Source organism: Lipomyces tetrasporus, assembly GCF_029532465.1.
Source record: "Lipomyces tetrasporus strain NRRL Y-64009 chromosome Unknown POJ06scaffold_1, whole genome shotgun sequence".
NCBI lineage: Eukaryota > Fungi > Ascomycota > Lipomycetes > Lipomycetales > Lipomycetaceae > Lipomyces > Lipomyces tetrasporus.
The window spans coordinates 59458-78122 of record NW_026611596.1 but is presented as its reverse complement, the minus strand read 5'-3'; the positions used below and the strand labels follow the sequence as shown (position 1 = coordinate 78122).

General features: G+C 48.4%; 10 protein-coding genes across 10 annotated transcripts; 7 read left to right on the top strand and 3 right to left on the bottom strand.

The window, feature by feature from the left end:
* Positions 1-261: 261 nt before the first annotated feature.
* Positions 262-1404, top strand: POJ06DRAFT_264236 (uncharacterized protein; the record flags this gene model as incomplete). Its single annotated transcript, XM_056188988.1, has 3 exons — positions 262-537; positions 584-702; positions 759-1404. 3 exons carry the CDS (start codon positions 262-264, stop codon positions 1402-1404), a joined length of 1041 nt encoding a protein of 346 aa, XP_056046857.1.
* Positions 1405-2626: 1222 nt separating this feature from the next.
* On the top strand, positions 2627-4115 carry POJ06DRAFT_264235 (uncharacterized protein; the record flags this gene model as incomplete). The annotated part of the gene is made up of 3 exons (XM_056188987.1): positions 2627-2687; positions 2741-3011; positions 3071-4115. 3 exons carry the CDS (start codon positions 2627-2629, stop codon positions 4113-4115), a joined length of 1377 nt encoding a protein of 458 aa, XP_056046856.1.
* A 142-nt stretch (positions 4116-4257) lies between these two features.
* Positions 4258-4458, top strand: POJ06DRAFT_191155 (uncharacterized protein; the record flags this gene model as incomplete). Its single annotated transcript, XM_056184831.1, has 1 exon — positions 4258-4458. The coding sequence occupies one exon, from the start codon at positions 4258-4260 to the stop codon at positions 4456-4458; it is 201 nt and encodes a 66-aa protein (XP_056046855.1).
* A 1716-nt stretch (positions 4459-6174) lies between these two features.
* POJ06DRAFT_188279 (uncharacterized protein) lies at positions 6175-6507 on the top strand (the record flags this gene model as incomplete). The annotated part of the gene is made up of 1 exon (XM_056184786.1): positions 6175-6507. A coding segment is annotated over one exon (333 nt), but the record flags the coding sequence as incomplete, so codon positions are not given.
* Positions 6508-6522: 15 nt separating this feature from the next.
* POJ06DRAFT_234429 (uncharacterized protein) lies at positions 6523-7077 on the top strand (the record flags this gene model as incomplete). Its single annotated transcript, XM_056185787.1, has 1 exon — positions 6523-7077. One exon carries the CDS (start codon positions 6523-6525, stop codon positions 7075-7077), a length of 555 nt encoding a protein of 184 aa, XP_056046853.1.
* Positions 7078-8201: 1124 nt separating this feature from the next.
* Positions 8202-9574, top strand: POJ06DRAFT_438 (S-adenosyl-L-methionine-dependent methyltransferase). The gene is made up of 3 exons (XM_056191027.1): positions 8202-8277; positions 8349-8376; positions 8426-9574. Exons 2-3 carry the CDS (start codon positions 8361-8363, stop codon positions 9271-9273), a joined length of 864 nt encoding a protein of 287 aa, XP_056046852.1. The 5' UTR covers positions 8202-8277; positions 8349-8360; the 3' UTR covers positions 9274-9574.
* Positions 9575-10240: 666 nt separating this feature from the next.
* Positions 10241-11458, top strand: POJ06DRAFT_454 (uncharacterized protein). The gene has a single exon (XM_056191063.1). It carries the CDS (start codon positions 10603-10605, stop codon positions 11368-11370), a length of 768 nt encoding a protein of 255 aa, XP_056046851.1. The 5' UTR covers positions 10241-10602; the 3' UTR covers positions 11371-11458.
* A 435-nt stretch (positions 11459-11893) lies between these two features.
* Positions 11894-12584, bottom strand: POJ06DRAFT_241773 (uncharacterized protein). The gene has a single exon (XM_056186154.1). The coding sequence runs from the start codon at positions 12143-12145 to the stop codon at positions 11921-11923; it is 225 nt and encodes a 74-aa protein (XP_056046850.1). The 5' UTR covers positions 12146-12584; the 3' UTR covers positions 11894-11920.
* Positions 11894-13376, bottom strand: POJ06DRAFT_272136 (uncharacterized protein; the record flags this gene model as incomplete). The annotated part of the gene is made up of 3 exons (XM_056189549.1): positions 11894-12504; positions 12602-13185; positions 13240-13376. The coding sequence occupies 3 exons, from the start codon at positions 13374-13376 to the stop codon at positions 12281-12283; spliced, it is 945 nt and encodes a 314-aa protein (XP_056046849.1). The 3' UTR covers positions 11894-12280.
* A 1129-nt stretch (positions 13377-14505) lies between these two features.
* On the bottom strand, positions 14506-17759 carry POJ06DRAFT_385 (OPT oligopeptide transporter protein-domain-containing protein). The gene is made up of 2 exons (XM_056190959.1): positions 17581-17759; positions 14506-17521 (listed from the first exon to the last, which is right to left on the bottom strand). The coding sequence occupies exon 2, from the start codon at positions 17510-17512 to the stop codon at positions 14942-14944; it is 2571 nt and encodes an 856-aa protein (XP_056046848.1). The 5' UTR covers positions 17513-17521; positions 17581-17759; the 3' UTR covers positions 14506-14941.
* Positions 17760-18665: the final 906 nt, after the last annotated feature.

Sequence of the window (18665 nt, the reverse complement as noted above, 5' to 3'; positions counted from 1 at the left end):
AATTTCGCCCTATGCTCGGACGCTAAAATCGCGCCCGCGCCCGCGCTTGCGGTTGCTTTTTTCTTCCAATTATGGTTGTACCCCTCCCACCCTTCCACTTGCCGGCAAATGTGCCTGTCGAACCCTCCCCGCGTTCAGCTTGCACGGCGAATCTGATACACGAAAATAGAATACACGTTCGCCGGTATCTAAGCGCTCTGCGGTACCTTCAGCGTCGCCTGTTCACATCACGAACTACTTGCTACTGCTTTGCCGTCAACAATGGTCTCTGCACCTACTGCAGAAACTGGCGGAATCTGTTTTGTGCCGGTGCCGGGTCAGACAGTTTCCACACTATTGAAGGAGTTTGTCGTGTATGCTATCGCTGATCGACCGGATGCGCAGCTCAAGGTGACGGCGTCAAACGGCTCGACTATATCGTTCGCACTAATCAAGCTGCCGTTGGTCGGAAACGGCTTCTATTCCTTTGCCGCCACTGTCGCGGTGTCAGAGGAACCATTAACTCTGACATACTCATATGCAACTGAAGGTAGCAAAGTCAATCTAGATGGATATGCACACCGTCGTCCATGTGGCCGCCTAGGCTCCCGGTGAGGAGTTCAATACTGTCATTGAGCTCCCAGAGGACGAGGATTTGCTTTCCGTGAAGATTCCTTGGATGAAAATCGATGATTGGCAAGGATGGGTCTGGTTGCGACCTAGGTAAAATGAAAGACACTTACATCAATACTCTTGGCTACTTCTAACTATGTCACTAGAATCACCTGGATAGAGTCCCGTTGGTTCGCTTTGCGCGACCTGCAGGCAATTTTTAGTGCTCACTTTATACTACTGCAGCCGACGAATCAGGCCATAGATCCTGCTTCAATATTCGCCGTTTTCCCCTGTTCTTCAACCCAAACGATTGTGCACTTTTCAGGAGCGCGTGACAGCGAGGAACGAGGTGTCTATGCTCGGGTTCGGCGGACAAAACCTGGCGGAGTGGCCAAAGTTTACATCGTCGGCAAAATATCCACAAGCGGCAACATCTTCGACGCACTGGACGGTGCCATTACGTTGGCGAAAAAAGACATGGGATCCGCGGAAACGTCCTTTGTGCTTCCTCCTGCGCACGACAGAAGTACGCCTTCACCGTTCAACCAGCTCGGCTTCTGCACCTGGTCCAGCATCGGTGAAAGGATTCGACCGACTCGCGAAAAGATCGAGAAGCTTGTGCAGTCTCTACAGTCTGCCCAGATCTCAATAGGTTCGTTCACTATCGACGATGGTTGGCAGGATATTCGTTCAGGTATGAACGGAACGCAAAATACGCATGGCCTCTTTGGCTTCGATGTCTGGGACTACGTGGGATGCTTCTTTGAAGGAGACAATTTCCATCATCACGGATGGCCTGCCTGGAGTTGAGAACGTAGGAGTGTGGATGACGTGAGCGGCAAGACCTACACCGAATTGCGGATTTGCTGACATTTCGTTTAGACTTCATGGATATTGGAATTCAATAGCGTCCACGTCGCCGTTGGTCGAAAAGTATAAAATGCGCCGCTTGACGCTCAGCGACAATTTTCTTCCAGGCATTTTTCGTGATGTATTTGATTCCGACATCCAAACGCTTTGGCAGCCATTCAGCGTTACACATGGTGGCTTCCGCCAAAAGGAGTTGGCGTACGAGTTTGGGCAGATTATTTTAGGTTGTGTGCGGATGCTGGCGTCACATTTGCAAAGTCGACGATCAGTTGTTCACTTCCTTATTGTCCGGACTGGAAGGAGCTGAGGAGGCTGTTGCTCTATGTAACGGCATGAACATGGCGGCTGACGAAGTGTTTGGGCTGACGAAGTGTTTGGCAAAGGATGTGTCATTCAATGCATGGCCCACTGTGAACGGACTGTTAATGGCGATGTTGGAATGGGATCACATTCACTACAACTTTATGAACGCGTTCCTTTGTCTCGCTTGTGCCTCACTCCTGATGCGGATATGTTCATGTCAGTGGCCGGAATACCATGCTGTGCTGCGCGCTTTCTTTCCCCGACCGGTTCTCTTGTCTGACAAGACGGGAGAGCATGGTCTAAGTCTGGTTGCGGCAAGCGCGACTAGTAACCAAGATGCGGCGATTCAAGCTACTGTGGAGGAATAAGGGCACGTGATCACATGCATTCTAGAGGGGAACCTAAATCCTCCCCCCAAAAAAGTCGGGTCACCGGGGGAACCTAAATCAAGGGAGGTTGGACGAAGTTCGACCGGGGCCAGAAACTGACTGGCGTCGCTTATCTTTATCTCGAGCAATCCTGTCGACCAGACCCCAGAACTGACCCTGTAGCGCTGGCGCCACTGACGATTGTCAAGCTTTGTCCTCCCGTTAAACTCCATTTTTTTGGGCAGTTTCGCTGAACTTGTATGTATTACCGTCGACAATGTCGCCGTCAAATTCTGTATTTCGCAAAATATCCGCTAATTATCCAATGCTTGCTCTCTCACAATGGAAGACGTCAAGAAGACCACCACAGCTGAGCAGACAAAACTCGAGCCCTGACCCTGAAGTGGAACAGCACCTCCCGCCCTCTGCAGGCAATCAAGGCCTACCCGTGGGCAGTGTTCTGGTCCCTGGTCGTGTCCATGTGTGTTATCATGGAAGGCTATGACACCAGTCTGATTGGCAACTTTTCGCCTATCCGAGCTTCGCGGAAAAGTACGGCGTGTATTTCCCTGGTGTCGTCTACCAATTGACGGCCGCTTGGCAAGCCGGCTTCAGTAACGCTACCGGTGTCGGCAGCTTCTTTGGTGTCATTGCGAACGGCTTCTTGATCGACATATTTGGCCAAAGCGCGTTTTGGTCGGTGCGCTGTTTGCCTTGTCGGGCTTATCTTCATCATGTTCTTTGCATCAACCATCACTGTCCTGACCATTGGCGGCTTCTTGTGCGGTCTGCCTTGTTTGCGTCTTCCGCACCCGCCTATGCATCCGAAGTCCTGCCGCTTTCACTTCGCGCCTACTTCACGAGTTACACCCACATGTGCTTCATCATCGGTCAACTTATTGCTGCCGGCATTCTTGAGGGCTTGGTCGACCTAGGCTCAGAGTGGTCATATCGAATCCCGTAGGCGTTGCAGTGGGTCTTGCCGGTTCTCTTGATTCCTCTTCTCTTATTCGCGCCCGAATCGCCCTGGCACTTGGTCCGCAATGGTCGCCTGGAAGAGGCCGAGAAATCATTGCGAAGACTCCTGAGCAAGAAGGCCAACATCGACCAAAAGCAGACTCTCGCCACAATTGTCCACACAAACAAGCTAGAACAGGAACTTTCTGTCCGAAACTCCTGGAACTGCTTCAAGGGATTCGAACGGCGCCGGACCGAAATCGCCTGCGTCGTGTACTCGTGTTCGCAGGACAGATCATTTTCGGCATCTGTTTCGCCTACCACTCGACCTATTTCTTTCAACAGGTCGGCCTCACGACCGCTCAAACCTACAAGCTCAACGTCGGAGGCACGAGCCTTGCCCTCGTCGGCACGTTCTGTAACTGGTTCTTCCTGATGCCATACTTTGGCCGCCGTACCATCTACGTCTGGGGTATGTTCGCCATGACCCTGATTCTCTTTATCATTGGCATCCTCAACGCCTGGACCTCCAACAACCGTGTGGGCATAGCCCAAGCTGTGCCCACCCTTGTCTGGACGTTTGTCTTCCAACCCTCTGCCGGCCAGCTGGGATGGGCCCTTCCGGCCGAAATCGGATCGACGAGGCTGCGCCAAAAGACCGTCTGCCTTGCCCGCAACACTTACTACCTTGTCGGCCTCGTCGGCGGCACTTTGCAACCATATTTTATGAATCCGACCAAATGGAACGTCAAGGGATACACAGAATTTGTGTGGGGTGGAACCGCGCTTTTGACATTTATTTGGGCCTATTTCCGGCTCCCAAAGGCGAAAGGAAGATCTTTCGAGGAGATCGACATCCTCTTTGCCAAGGTGGTTCCAGCAAGGAAATTTAAGTCTTACGAGGTCGACGCCTACAATGAGCAAGAGAACGCCAAGTTGGCTCACGGAGAAAATGTCCAGCTTGGGCACAAGTCCAAGGAGAATTTTGTTGAGAATCTTGATCGCACAGCCACGAATGCCTGATGTAGCCAAGCTGTACTTTTGAGTCTCGATCGTCCCTCTTTTGTGCCTATCGTTGTGCGAGTATTTTGTGGCTGGGGGTGTTGGATATGTGTCTTTTGTATACGTGGCGGTCGAGCGCGAATATATCAATTTACCTTGCCAGATGGTTCAATTTGGTGTAAATATAGGCCTACTCCTACTACTCAACACGCCAACCCCTGAGCCCCTAGCCCTCCCACCTCTAGCTATTTACCCTACTAGAGAGGCTTTGTTTGAGGTTATTCAAAGCTGGTCAAAGCCCCGCGGGTATGCATTTACAGTTAGTAGAAGTAAGAAGCTACCGAGGGGCCGCCAGAAGGTCTAATACGCATGCGATCGTTGCCCTCCTATCCCACTACCTAAAGAGGATCATATACGTGATACTCAAACACGCGGAACTAGCTGCCCTTTTACAGTAGTTGCCCTTCAAACGCCCCTAGGTGAATGGGAGCTTAAATATCGACCAGAGGCTCAATATAATACACATAACCACCTACTGCCCTTCTGCACATCACTCCCACAGGCGCCTCTCGGCTCAGGCTAGAAATACAGCTCAATCCTTCATCTTAGCTGGTATTCAACCCCGGCAAACACTGACTTTTATACGCCAAGCCGACCCTTCAACTCTAGTTCTACCACAAGATATATATAATCAGAACTGAAATCCGGCAAGGCCAATCAACTACCGAGGCTCTAATTCAGCACCTCCAAGAGAGGAGGATTAAGCATACTATTCTTAAGGATCCAGAGACTCGGCGTTTAAAAGGGTTATTTATTGCATGCCCAGAGTCAATTGAGTATTTACGGAGCCACCATGATGTTCTACTAATCGACAACACATATAAAACCAATCGGTTTGCATTACCACTTATGGATATAATCGGTTAGTCTACTTTGGCTAATAGCTAGCTAATAGCCAGCTATATTTCAGCTAATTAGTATAGGGGTTGACCATAATAACAAGAGCTTTTTTATTGCATTTGCTTTCCTAACTGATGAATCAGAGACTTCATATCAATGGGCTCTTACTCAAATCAAGGGATTATATACACTAATTCAACCAACAATTGCCCTTATACCAGAGGCAATTAGTACTGACTGTGATCAAGCCCTTCGGAATGCTATTTCAAAAGTATTTCCATATTCTGCGACATTACTATGCCTCTGGCATGCCAACAAAAATATCCAGCAGCACTGCAAGCGCAAATTTACTAGTAATGAAGCTTATGCCGATTTTTTCGGAGCATGGCAAAGCATAGTTCGGTCTACTACAATTTCAGAGTATGAAGCTCAAACTTCAGTTTGTTACTAAATATTCAGCTACTCCAGAGCACCTAGCATGTGTTCAATATATCCAATCAGCCTGGCTTAAGCCAGGGAGAGTTGAATCACTAGTTCAAGCCTGGACTAATAAATATATTCATTTCGGTATTACAGTTACTTCACGGTTAGTATATATTATATTATATTTAACTATATACTAACTAGCTATAGTGTTGAAGGTGCACATGCATTACTTAAGTGTCACGTGCAGCCGTCAGGGGAAAAGGGGTTGCGCGAAACGTCAGCTGCGACGTCGCGGGGAAAAGGGGTTACGCGAGGGGCAAGCTGCGACATCGCGATAGCTAACTGTGACTGTTACAGATTCGTACATATTATACCTTCGCTGGTAACTCGCTGGTAGTTCCCTACCAGGTCTACAGTATATAGACTGGTAGAAAGGGAAAAGTAGGAGGGTAGCGTTTAGTTTCCTTGTCGAATTGTCATATCGTATCGGAAGTCTTATACCAGTATTAACCGGTGACCTACCTTCGACCCACCTGCTACAAGGACCTTCAGGGCTCGACTCTCTCACTCCGCGCGTGCCGCACTTGACATTAAGAGCAATATCGATAGCTCCCAAGGTGATCTCTTAACTACTTGGCTTGCAACTGAACGTTCTGTAGCCAATCAGATTCATTCAATCAAAGGCTATACAGCTCAAGCTCGAATTCGTACGTCAATTGATTTAGATCGAGCTCAATTTCATGAATGCTATAGCCAGATTACAACTGTTGCTCTCCGACTAGCCCAGGAACACTATATACTAGCTAAGAAGCCTCTCAAGCCATGTTCTGGTATATATACAGCTACTACTGGCCTACCTTGTGCACACCGGATTGAGGATATCCGAGGGCAGAGAGGATCTCTTTTACCAGAGGATTTTCATAAACACTGGTACTGGGATCGCTACTTAGAACCCTCTGAGTTAACCCTTGATCCCTTGCGTGTTATTACACTTACAACAAGCACTAAAAGGCTCCCTTCAGCATTTGAGGCTACTGAACCTCGAGAGAGGTTATGTGGCGTTTGCAGGCTCCCTGGGCATACTCGAGATAGTGTACTATGTATGCCAAATATTCAACGATTAAACCAGGAATTTGAGGCTAACCAGCTGGCTATGCAATCACGAGCTACTGCCCAGGTAGCACTCCAGGAACTTGAGACTCTTAGTCCAGAGCCGGAAAATCCAGCTACTGAAGTGGATACTCGCCCAATTTGGCCTGGCCGGATCGAGCTTATATACCAGGCTTACTTAGCTGAAAATACTACCTGGTTAGCTGCTAATCCTACTGTTCGGCCAACTCAATATCGAACCAAGAGAGGTCTCCTAAGGTGGACTAAGGCAGTATGCAATGGCGAGATGTGGCAGCTCCCTCGGCAACGTATTAACCTTGAAACCGAGACTCTGATTGAAGGCCCAGCTAGCTGGAAAACTGAGGAGGTTCAAGCCTGGCTTGATTGGGAGCAAAGGCAAGAACAGGATCTTGAGAGGCAACTTGATACTGAGTATGCAGCTGCAGGTGGCTTTGGGAGTGAGAGTAGGCGTGGGATTGGCCATATTCATAGGCAACTACAGGCTGAGAGTGATGCTGAGAGGAGTCAGTATCGGTTCTGTGATTAGTAATACACTAGACTGTTTGTTTCGGTATTAGAGTATGTTATAGTGTGTAAAATTACCTGCATTTTAAGCTATTGAAGGCTATTTGAAGTGTAATAATGAGTGAGAAAATGCGTTTGGCGCAAATGCATACAGGTGCGCGAAATAGGGGCTAAGAGGGTGGTGTGAATTTTACATAATCAGGGTGGTGTGAACGTAATTTTAGCCTCGGGCAGGGGGATGCCAATGTTTGGGGGGGGGGGGGGGGGGGGGGGGGGGGGGGGGGGGGGGGGGGGGGGTTGGGGTGCAAATCTATTATTAGTCAATGATATAGCTCTTCTTGCTAATTGTTCTAGTCACATACTTGTACCGTGCCGATGCGGTACTTTGTAGTGCCATGCAAGCTTGGCCCGAAGGAGAAGCGGAGTTTAGACCTAATGTAGACATACGGCAAGTGTAATTGCGGAGCTTATTATCCTATTATCCAATTACAAAATATACAGTCACTCGTGAGTAACGCCGACCTCTCCTGGAGCTACCTCCGGTAATACAACAAGTCTCGCCGCCATCTTGTAGCTCGGTCTAGTCCCGCGAACTCAGCGAAAAGGATTTGTAGGCTGTGCTACGTACAGGCGGTGGACTCTACACACACTCTCTCATACAGTAACGGAGTTAAGCGGATGATCGGTATAATCGGGATTTACAGCCTTCTAACCGCCTAGCTTGTGACTGGGAGGCTCTGATCCTATTTTTTTGACTTGACTGAAGGGGCACTTCGTGGATCACCTCGATTAGCTCTAGCTTGAAGAATGTGAGCCATACTTCCAAACTTCAAACCCAGATCGGTGTCCCACGGGCCACCAGAGTGCTTGGTTCAAGTGCACTATTCACCCTGACCATTAGTGTGCTCCTCACGAAGCCCCTCCTTCTAGCCCCGAGCAAGACTCGCAGCTTGTTTGACCGCGGAGCCTTCCGTTGTTTCTAGCCGGAGCCGTTCATGTACGTGGTATACTTGCTGTCTGCTTCGGGTTTAAACTCCGCGTGTCGCCGCTGGTGGAACCCTAATCCCGGAGGGCTGCATAACACTAGCCAATATATATTTAGAACAAATTTGTGAAAGCTTGATGTAACCTCTCTAATTGTATGTTCTACTGCCGAAGCATTTATAAATTCAAAATTATATCATAACTCTTAAATAGCTTATTTATCCACACCCGTGAGCATGTCCGCTCTATGCCCTATGAGAGCTATCGTCTTGTCTTCTACTTTATACTAACGGATCTCCTCGTTCAAAGGTCCTCTTCGCAATGTCCCAAACGATGAGTATGTCTACTCTCCACCCCAGTCTACCTCTGCTGACCTCTACCGAAAGATAGCAGCGCGGACGAATGGTCCAGGTTCGCACCGTCATTCATAAAGACGGCGGCTGACGGTCCTGGAATGCTTCCGGCTCATAACATGGTCGCCGCTGCCGACGCCTTATACCCCTTCTCATTGGCATCGCTGGTGCTAGATATCGGCACAGGCCCAGGACAGATCCCCTCCGCAATCTTTAAAGCACACGGCAATACCATCCCCGAGTCCGCACGCCTCGTCGCGTCCGACTTTTCGGCCGGCATCATTGAGCAGCTCGAGCAGCGAAAGAAGCGGGAGATCGAGGATGGCCAAAGCCTCTGGGCCAGGCTCGAGACCAGGATCTGCGATGCCGCCGACCTCTCCACCTTTGATGACGGCTCTGTCAGCCACGCATTTGCGGGTTTCGTGCTCTTCATGGTCCCACAAGCACGCGTTGCCTTGAGCGAGATCCGTCGTGTTCTAAACCATCAGAACGGCGGGGGCGTTTTCGCCCTGAGCTCATGGCAGGGCAGCGAGTGGATTGACCTCATGAGCTTTGTGAAGAAGGTACGCCCGGACAAGGTAGTGCCACAGCTAGGGCCTATGTGGCACACAGTCGAGGGGATTCGCGGCGAGCTTGAAGTCGCCGGGTTTCGAGAGGTTCAGGTGTATTCGGTCGAGACGTACATGCCATTTGAGGACCACGACGAGATCGCCCGTTATATCTTGACTGAGTTTCCCGGGATGAAGCGCCTTACCAGCGATATGACCCGCCAAGAGCTTGAGAGGACGCGGGATCTCATGGTGGAGGACATCAAATTTAGGCATCCGACGGCACCTAGCCGTCTGGTCGGCACGGCACTGGTCGGGATAGGGAGGAAGTAATAGAAGTAATACACTGTATTGCTGTTGCTCTGTACGTACGATGTAATAAATAACAACACAGAGTCTAATGCCTTCTAGGAGTGCAGTTCCATGATGTCTTAGGCAATCTTGAAGTACATCTAGCTAAGAGCCAATCACCAGATTCCTAATGGGCTCCTAATAATTATTCCCTATGCTGGTGTATTAACTAAAAAACCGTCAAACAAATATACACACGTAGTCAGAGAGCCTTAGGCCAGCTACTTCTGATTCCACAATAAAGTGCGCAAGAAATGACTAAAACTACCCCATCGCCTATTTCCTGATAGATTGTACCCTATACTATCCTATAAAGGAACTATAAGAGAAACTATATGATCAGCGTCATAATATAGTTAATTAACGTGGGCATGAATGCCATCGATCTATTATATACTGCTTTCTCTGAAACCAAGACTGATAGCGATGCTTGAGGACAAATCGAGGTGATAGGTTCAGACTACCTAATAATGCAGCATCGACGAGAGCCTCAGCCGTCAGGATATCCACATGGCGGAGACCTGATGCGAGGATCAAGCAGCGCCCGATACAACTTTTGAAGACGCCCAAACCCTGCCGTCGAATGCGGACTTGCCTTCGGATCTCTTTTGTTCAGGAGTGGAGATATGGCCAGGCCGAGCTCTGTCGGAGATCGCAGTATGATTGTATCATCACATCATCGACTAAGGTAAAAAGGGGTTGCTCATGCGAGACTAGGGGGCGAGCGCTATGGCGCTTGCATACCTTCCGTTTCCGCAAACGGTACCGTCATCGAATTGGAAGCCTTTGGGCCGGTCTATGCTGTCGCGAAGATCTTGAAATGCGTTGAATAAATTGTTAAAAACGCAACCCGGACTGTAGAAACGGCACTAGCTGGTAGAGGGAAGGGGTAAATGAGGCTAAATGCTCCAAAGCTACGACTGTCGACCAAAGTGTGGCTGAAACATCCGTGGTCATGACAACGCCGCTATAAGAAAAGCGCTAAGTCGTGGATTGCTTGCGGCTTGGACGCAACTAATTTTCTAGTTAGGTACATAACGACGGCTCGCTTTGTTTGTCTGGTGCCGGAGCTCGACCACCACATAACATGCATTCGAGTACTCGGACTGCCTGAGCTCGATGAGCTACGGGCGCGTGAGGTGACTACATAAGCTCATCGAACGTCGCGTCATCGTTTTCAATTTTCTCACATGTTCTAGCCGGTTCATTCCGTCGGAGCCATTGCATTCAGCCTGCAAGATTAGTGCCTCTCTCAGACACCTTTTAATCCGTACTTCGAAAGCCTCTGACTGATCAAGGCTATCTCCGGGAATGGTGAATCTACAATCCCCAGACGGGAACGAGACGCCACTTGACCAGCAACCGCCCGAAAATAGACAGCCGAGCTCGCCGGTCGTCGATCAGTACAGAGCAATCGACAATGATCCTGCAAGACCGTACGGCACGACAATGACGTTCAGTGAGCATGGTGCGAACGGCGATGAAGAAAGGCAATACAGGGTCCGCTCGTCTGCGCTGTCTGCTTTGCTTTGGTGGCGGAAAAAAGACCAAAAGAGACCGGTTGGTCCTTTACCGCAGGGCCAAAAAAATGCCCTTTTAAACGACATAGAGGATAACCTCAAAGCGAACCGTTACATGGTGTTGCAGTACTCGAGCTGGATTGCAGTCGTGCTACAAGCTTCTTTGAGTGCTGTGGCGACTGCTCTTGCCGGGACAAATGCTGATAACTCCGCGGTCGTCACATTAACTGCATCGGCAACAGTCGCCGGCGCCGTCGTTGCATTGTTCAAAAACACAGGCGAGCCTTACCTATCTCTGCAGCGAAAGCTAGAGCTCGATCACTTGAAGCTCAGGGTCGAGGCAGTGAATACGAGTATAGCACTCAACGATACCGCCGCTCTCGCCAGAGTCCTCAGTGCGCTCAGCTGCCTACGCGAAGAATATGAGAAAATTGACAAGCAAACTTCTTCCGCATATATCGGTGTAGCGAAACCTTCTCAATCGCTGACAGGTGCCAACAGAGACGCTTTTCCACATCTCGCCCAAAAAGGTGCGCCATCGCTGACAGGCAACACTTAGTGAAGCGTGTCTGCAACTGGTGAATATCAGAGGGAGCATCTGCAATAAAGTGAATTGATATTGAGAGTCGATGTTGTTTATAAATGAAGAGATGAAATATCATGTGCCTGAAGCTTAGACTTTTCTCCATAGGTATCGGTGCTAGAGCAACGTCTTTCTCCATCTCAATTCCTATCTCAAATTCTCTGTAGGCCTAGCCCGATTATCGGCATGACTGTCCTGCTGTAGCGGCTGATGTGGGTAAGTTGTAACGAGAGCCTGGTTTCGCGGGGAGAATGAAGAGACCCCATAATTCCTGGTCTCTAGCTCCTAGGTCATAATAACGCAATCGACTTGCGCACTGTAAAATTGTCATTGCTAGTAGGATTAGTTTAGTCAGGGTTAGCCAGACCGATCCGGGGCGACAAAGCCTGCGCCCCTCAGCGCTGACCTCAAAGCGGGGCAGGAAAAATTCTTAGGTGCTGCAAATAAATTACTTTTCTGTCCTGATTTGTCCTTGTTTACAATTCCGCCCCCGACACATGTAGATTCGAGTCCAATTCAAATATGATCAAGCCACGGTTACAGATGTCTGGCCGTTCGTTTGTGAAAGCAGTATGTATAGGGAACATGTGCAATGATATGTGAGTGTAGAATATCCATTGAGAGTCGATATCTGAGCGCGCTGCTTTGTTGGCGATTGTCGAATCTTCCGCTGACATAACAAGTGGTCTATATACATCATCTCCATTGCACAGACAGTTCCATAGAATGAAGATATCACAAGAAAACTCATAATAGTAGCTTTTGTGTATTATCCATTACAAATTTTAATGTGCCTAAGCGACACAAGAGGACATTCATAAGCAAATATATTACGCCCGCGATTTAAGTAGCTTCCGAAAGCTACCTCGCTTGCTGGGACACGATGTCACGCCGCCTGGCGCCCCGCAGTTGGACGACGACGCAAAATTCGCTTCGACGTACGCACAAAACAGTTGAATCGCGCTTCTGCAGTGCTTTGTGCAGCAGATGCAAGAAAGTGACCGACGAAATTAGTAGCAACCTCGATCGGTACTCCGCGAATGCTGTCAATCTCCGACACATCCGGGAAAAAGTCCCCCATGGTGGGACCTAACTTCAGATCGTCACCATCTACCACCAAGGTTCAATTCTCGACTACCATCTATTAAATCGATTACTAAAGATAATATTTCAACGCACAATTAATTGCTACTCACATGTTCCTTACTTTTGATGACTCTGGTGCTTGCATCCCTTTTGAATACTTCAATGAACGCCTTCGTAAGTGGCCCAAACCAAAAATGGTCTCTGTAGCTATATGGCCCAAAGCGATGGTTATTCCGAGCCAGCTGCATTGCCTCGTCAAACGCAGAGTGCTCAGTGACCGAATATTTATCGGCCTCCCTGGGATACCCAAACCTGGGATTCTCATTGAGCCAGAAGAGGATACATGTAGGACACTGGAATTCGTTCAACCACAGCTCAATATCGCGCTTCAGTGCTCGATATCCTTCAGAGACCCCTGCCTCGATGATGAGGGTCAATGCTCTGCGATGACCGTTGTCAAAAAGGAGGCCGGCGTCGGGCGTTTTTGTTGATCCCGTACCTTGGTCATTCGCGGACTCTACAGTTGTCTCTCCCACGCTGAGAATGTAACGCATTGACTCTTTTTTGTTATGTTGAATGAGTATATCTCGAACGCTATCCCTGATGGCTTCCTGTAGATTTACTGTCGATCGACTATGGAGAGCTGTAGGAACGGTGTAAATTGTGACTCTGGAGTCGCTCGCAGCGTATTCAACACGTGGATATCTGCGTGCAGGTTAGTGAGGTCCACAACAAAAGATTTCTTGGTCATTGATATACTTTGCGTCGCCATAAAGCACATGTGCCTTCTTTTCAAGGGCTCCAAAGTTCTCGTATGAGAGTTGTATATCGAGCCGCCTCTCAGGTTCGTTGTCTCTGAGGAATTTCAGTGCGCGCTGATAAGAAGGTCGCTCCATCCCCGCGGGTCATTTTGTGGACGGATTTTTGCTGCGCAAGACGAGATACCGCACTTGTCGTGTCCTTTATATTCCTTCTTGTCAGATTGTGCATTCAAGGCTCTTGTTGCTGATGCACTTCGGGCACGTGCCACTGCGATCGCTGCTACAACAGAAGATCTCGCCCGTGCTCCGGATGTGTCCTCCCCGTAAACGTTCATATTATATATTTTAGAGAACACGGTTGTCGAAATTTGAATGGGGTAGAGGATGTGGTTGCTGAGCGAATTGATGATATAATCAATGTATTCTTACAACGGGACGAAATGCGATCAGTATATACACAGCCATTGCGTTACTCGTGTAACCTGGCACGTCTTAAACGGGCGTCTACGTAACAAACGCGAAATCTTCGCACAACTTGAAAGTTTGGCGGCAGACTAATATCACATTATGTTGCGCTGGTGGGCTTTGAAACTATTCTTCAGATCTTCAGTTGGGCTCACAGTTTCGTTGATGAATAAATTAGCCCTTACCCGATGTTTCCTCAGCGACCGAACTTGCTTTGACGTCATTCCATTAAGTCCTTGCTCTCGCTTGGTCAGGTCATGGTTATTTAATATCGTCGCAGTGATGATAATCGGGGCACATACAATGAAACGACCGGCAGTGTTATGAGCAAGAGGATCTGGACAAGACTTGAACAAGAGAAAAAAAATCCGATTTCTAAAGAACAAAATATGCACAATTAGGGAGAAGCAGCGCCATTTATAGGCAGCTGCCCCGCACGTGCTGTTGTAATGAAATCTGAGAATACCCAGCCGGACGAACAACTGGGGCTTGGGAGCGGGGGCCCAACGGAGGAGAGCCGAACAGCATAGATTCCCTAACGCAGGAGAGTGCCAGGCTGATTCAATCGAGGGACTGCTCGAAACACAGAATATACACAGCCCTGTAAACTGTCAACACCAGGGGTATGGGAAGCTGGTACCGGAGCTATATTCTGATTTTTTTGTTTTACTTCTGAGAAACTTTGGGTTGCGAAATGGAGAAAATTAATGGGCTTTTGATCAGGGGCATTGTGACCACCATGACGTCATCGCAGCCAAAAATTTTTCGCCTGCTCTCCTTGTGATGTAGTCCATATCTAAGATGGAATGACCGCAAAGTAGTTACTTCGATTTAGCAGGAAACAATGATAATCAATTGCTTTGCTAACTTGCTCCACTCTACTTGGGATACGGAAGGAGTCGCATACTGAGGGTTGCAATACTTTTTTAGGCGATGTGGCGTGTAAGGCTTGGACGCTTGAAAGGAAGTGCTATGAATAGCTGGGTTCCGAGCAGAGAATCACGTAAGGATTCTGAGGGTTTTTACTAGTTAGCAAATTTGTAAAGTACTTAGCAGATTGTTTTAAGTATTTTCGAATCTACCGTCATAGCTTACGCGCGAATACGTTGTTCAAAGGTGCGATCGTTAGGCACACAATCTAACACGAGACAGGAAGAATCAAACACTTTTTCACTCCACTTGCAGGACCATCACAATACACCACCCTGTCCACTTCCACGTAAAGTCGAATCCAATTAACTGAACTCACCCGGTTTGAGGCCAAATCCTTCTGTCGGAACCTTGAGCAACGAAGCTGTACGCGCATAGTCAACACCAGCTGCATACACCTCATTACCCCACCACGGAATTGACGTCTGAGTGTACTGCAAACCAGCAAAGATCACGATACCAGCAAATGCGACGCCAGCGGACAATCCAGACGTCAAAATGTAGTTGTATTTCGTCCACCAGCCGGTATATCTTCGTCTGATGTAGTACATGAAGAAGAATGACATATAGACACCTGGGATGTAATAGGTCAAATTGTACGTTGCACCCCAGAAAATAGTGCCGTATCCCATAAGCGCGGGGTTAATGCCTTTCATCTTCTGGGGCCACCTCAGTTGCGCCAGAGCGAATGGGACCGCGATAACTGCCCCAATCCAGAACGCATCCTTAAGTGCTGGATAAACAGTATTAAGAACTCGATTTGGGTCAATGACACCAAACATGATAGCATCGGAATAAACCGTTCTCGGGAAGGCACAAACAAACTTATCAACCTGGGTCGGACTGCAAAAATTTGAAACCGATGAAAACAAAGCCTGTACCGCACCAGCAGTGCAGCAACACTCAATCAGAGTCGCTAGCAGCTGGGCCCGGAACGTCGCTCGCTGAGGGATTTTGGAATAATGTGCTAGCTTCTGGTCACCGATAAAAGTCTCCGATTGATCGTCGATATTGTAACCCCACATTCGAATAATAACGTTCGTGGCGGCATTTCCGGGGTCCATGAAACCGGCCAGAATGACAGAGAATGCGCCAAATCCCATTGAGTAACCAGTCCGCGACATAACCACCAAGGTGGGCATGAACATAGCAATATTGAATACAAAGATCACAATGACTGTCCAAATCGGTACTGTAGTTGGCCACGCTAAAATAGCTGCCAATCCTGTACCCATGCCGATGAAAAAGATGGTGATATACCACAAATCAGGGACCTCTGCATAACGAGACATCATGCGCGAGTGAGGGTCATCAAAGTCATCCAGAGAGTCTCTGAAAGGATGTCGTATTGATATCGCCAACCTTTTTAAAGTCTCCCACAGTAACTTGTACTCGCTAATCACAATATACACAAATGTACAAGTATAGACAGCCCAAAGACCACCTTTGCCCACTAAATTGCCGGCTGACATGTACGGCGGAGAGTAATTTTGATACAAATCCTCGACCACCTTGTTGTTGACCACAATCCTGGAGACGTTGTAAGTATTTCCATAACGGTCGTAGATTGCGTTCGTATTCAGAGGCAAGTATGCGGTAAACTTGTAATTCCTCCAATACAAAATGACCATGATAATTCCGGATATGAGAACGCCGATAAACTTATTGATAAATGCAAAAAAGGGGTAAACGAGAGGAGATCCGTAGTTGATTACCGCCCAATCAAATGTGGGGACAGGGTTAACTCCGAATCCAATAAAAGAGCCAGTAACCAACGCTAAAGTCACGTTCTTAGGCGCAATCCACGTCATCCAATTGAATGTACTGAGAGCTTTAAAGAGCAAGTCGGGCACCCAGAAGTAGCAAAAGGATAGGCCAAAAGCAAGAAAAAAGAACTTTTGCCGACTGAGCGTCCAGCCGCTAACCGACGTTTTTGTTTCGTTGACAACCAAAGCTCGGCTGAGCGCGAGTGTTGGCAAGACATTCGGAAACACCGCCTTAACTGGGAAGATAACAAGCTTTCGCATGATACCGGCAAGACCATAGCCGAAAAATAAACTCGCAAAATTCATAAGCCAGACAAATCCAAAATCTACCCATTCGTATCCAAAGAACAATTTATGTCGCAGAGCGACAGTCATCGACATCCAGTTTGAAGCCTGCGCGCCGGCATTAACCATGATGGTTGCCAACATCTGTTCCTTGATGGTCCATGGCCCGGGATTAACGCTATAACGAGTTCCCATGAAGGTAAATCCCCAATCAGGAAGTAACTGCGTGAACTTGCCACACGGGTAGAGAAAGAGTTGGATAACAGTTGAACCGAGCGAAAGCGATGGTTGCCGGAAGGCAAAGAACTCGTTGATGAAACTTCCAACCGCCACCCAAATAGCACCAAGGACGTATGCACGAATAGTTTCGACTGGCATGTCCGTATCAAACGGATCCGTAACGGCCCGAACTTCCGGGTACGGAGAGTGGTATTTGATGACGACGGCCTCCAGTCTGCAGTCAAGCTCATAAGTATCAATATCTTCACCGTAAGCCTCTGGTCCGTTGACCATGAGCTGAATTTTGTCGTATATCTCGTTATCGAAGTTTACATCTCCATAGTGATCCAATAGAGCTTTCGACAAAATTGCGATACTATCTTCCAAGCTCGTCTCCAGTAACATCTTGTATAGAAACTCCGAGGCTTGGTCTGCCAATGGGTCTTCATCGCCGGTGTTGCCAGTTTTGTTCATAGCCTTGAAGCGGTTGACGATCTTCATGCGGGAAAGTTCGTCGGCCGTGTTATTAGACTCTTGCTTCTCAAGAGCATGAGCAGTGATGTCCACCTCAATTTTTTTCTCGTTCACGTAATCGTCGTTCGCCATAATTCAGAACTAGACCATTGTTAATAGACGCAGCAGAAAAGGAGGTATAATCTATGAACAGAACATACCAGATTAAATATCCGAATGCAAGCTACAATGCGCACCGGAGAGGTAGAGTTTATTTGGTGGAGGAAGGGTCTCGACATCTTTCGAGTTACTAGCTAAACTTATTTATATATCGCCCTGTTCCAGCGGCCACGCAACAATATGCAAGATACCAGCCCGGCGACGCCAGAACACGAATTCGAGACGGACGTTCGGCAACATGCGGCATTTTGCCCCCCCCATTCCCTTCCCCCTAACCGCTCCCCCTGGGTCTCGCTATCGTTGTGATGGACTATTTACTTGAAGATACTAAGCCGTTATATAATTTCTTTTATTGTCCCTGGCCAGTCTCCCTTCGTGATAGCGATCAGTGTTGGAACATCAGCTTATCTGCCGTGGACTTGGTCAACTTTGATAAGCAGTGGCGTGGCCACAGCTCAAGCTTTGGATTTGCATTGACGCCACACGGAGCTTCGATCGCATGCGGCCTCGCCTTATCTTGGCCTAACCGAAAGGTTTCCTTGTAGGCACAGGCCCGGCCAAGCTGCACGCCGAGTACTACTATTAAGTGGCATGGGCGTAGTCTCGGTAGGGGCCATAGGTTCATCATATGCACGGCAAGCAAGTATCCTCCGGTCCTATAAGCAGTGCACCAAAGTATTCGTTAGATATGAGACTGAGTTTTTCCAAGACCACTTATGAAATGGTGACGGCATATCCGGCTATCACCAGACCAAGGAGCGGTCACTCCCCAAGATCTGGTTGTACGTGGGGCGACTAGATCTCAACTAGTTCCAACAGTAAAGTTGGGGGATTCTTGGCACAGACACAAGCGGCCAATTTGCCGGTTGCAGGCTTATTTTGAAGTGTCACAATAAATTTTTTTGGGATGACCCGGACACGTACGCTGACAACTCACCCTGACCTGGCGACCTGGCCCCCCCTCGTCTTTGTGTGGCTCAGATAAACAGACAACAATTAGTCAACGAATTGCAGAGGCTCTATGTCAACTTTAAAAGCCCTTACCGCACGAGCCTGACGGTAGTTCCATTACACTGTGAGTGTTTTGTTAGTTGTTGCTGTGAACAGTAGTGGGACGGAAATTTTG

Coding starts and splice junctions, on each gene's coding strand:
- POJ06DRAFT_454 (XM_056191063.1), top strand. CDS start 10,603: ATGGTGAATCTACAATCCCCAGACGGGAACGAGACGCCACTTGACCAG.
- POJ06DRAFT_241773 (XM_056186154.1), bottom strand. CDS start 12,145: ATGAGTTTTCTTGTGATATCTTCATTCTATGGAACTGTCTGTGCAATG.
- POJ06DRAFT_385 (XM_056190959.1), bottom strand. CDS start 17,512: ATGGCGAACGACGATTACGTGAACGAGAAAAAAATTGAGGTGGACATC.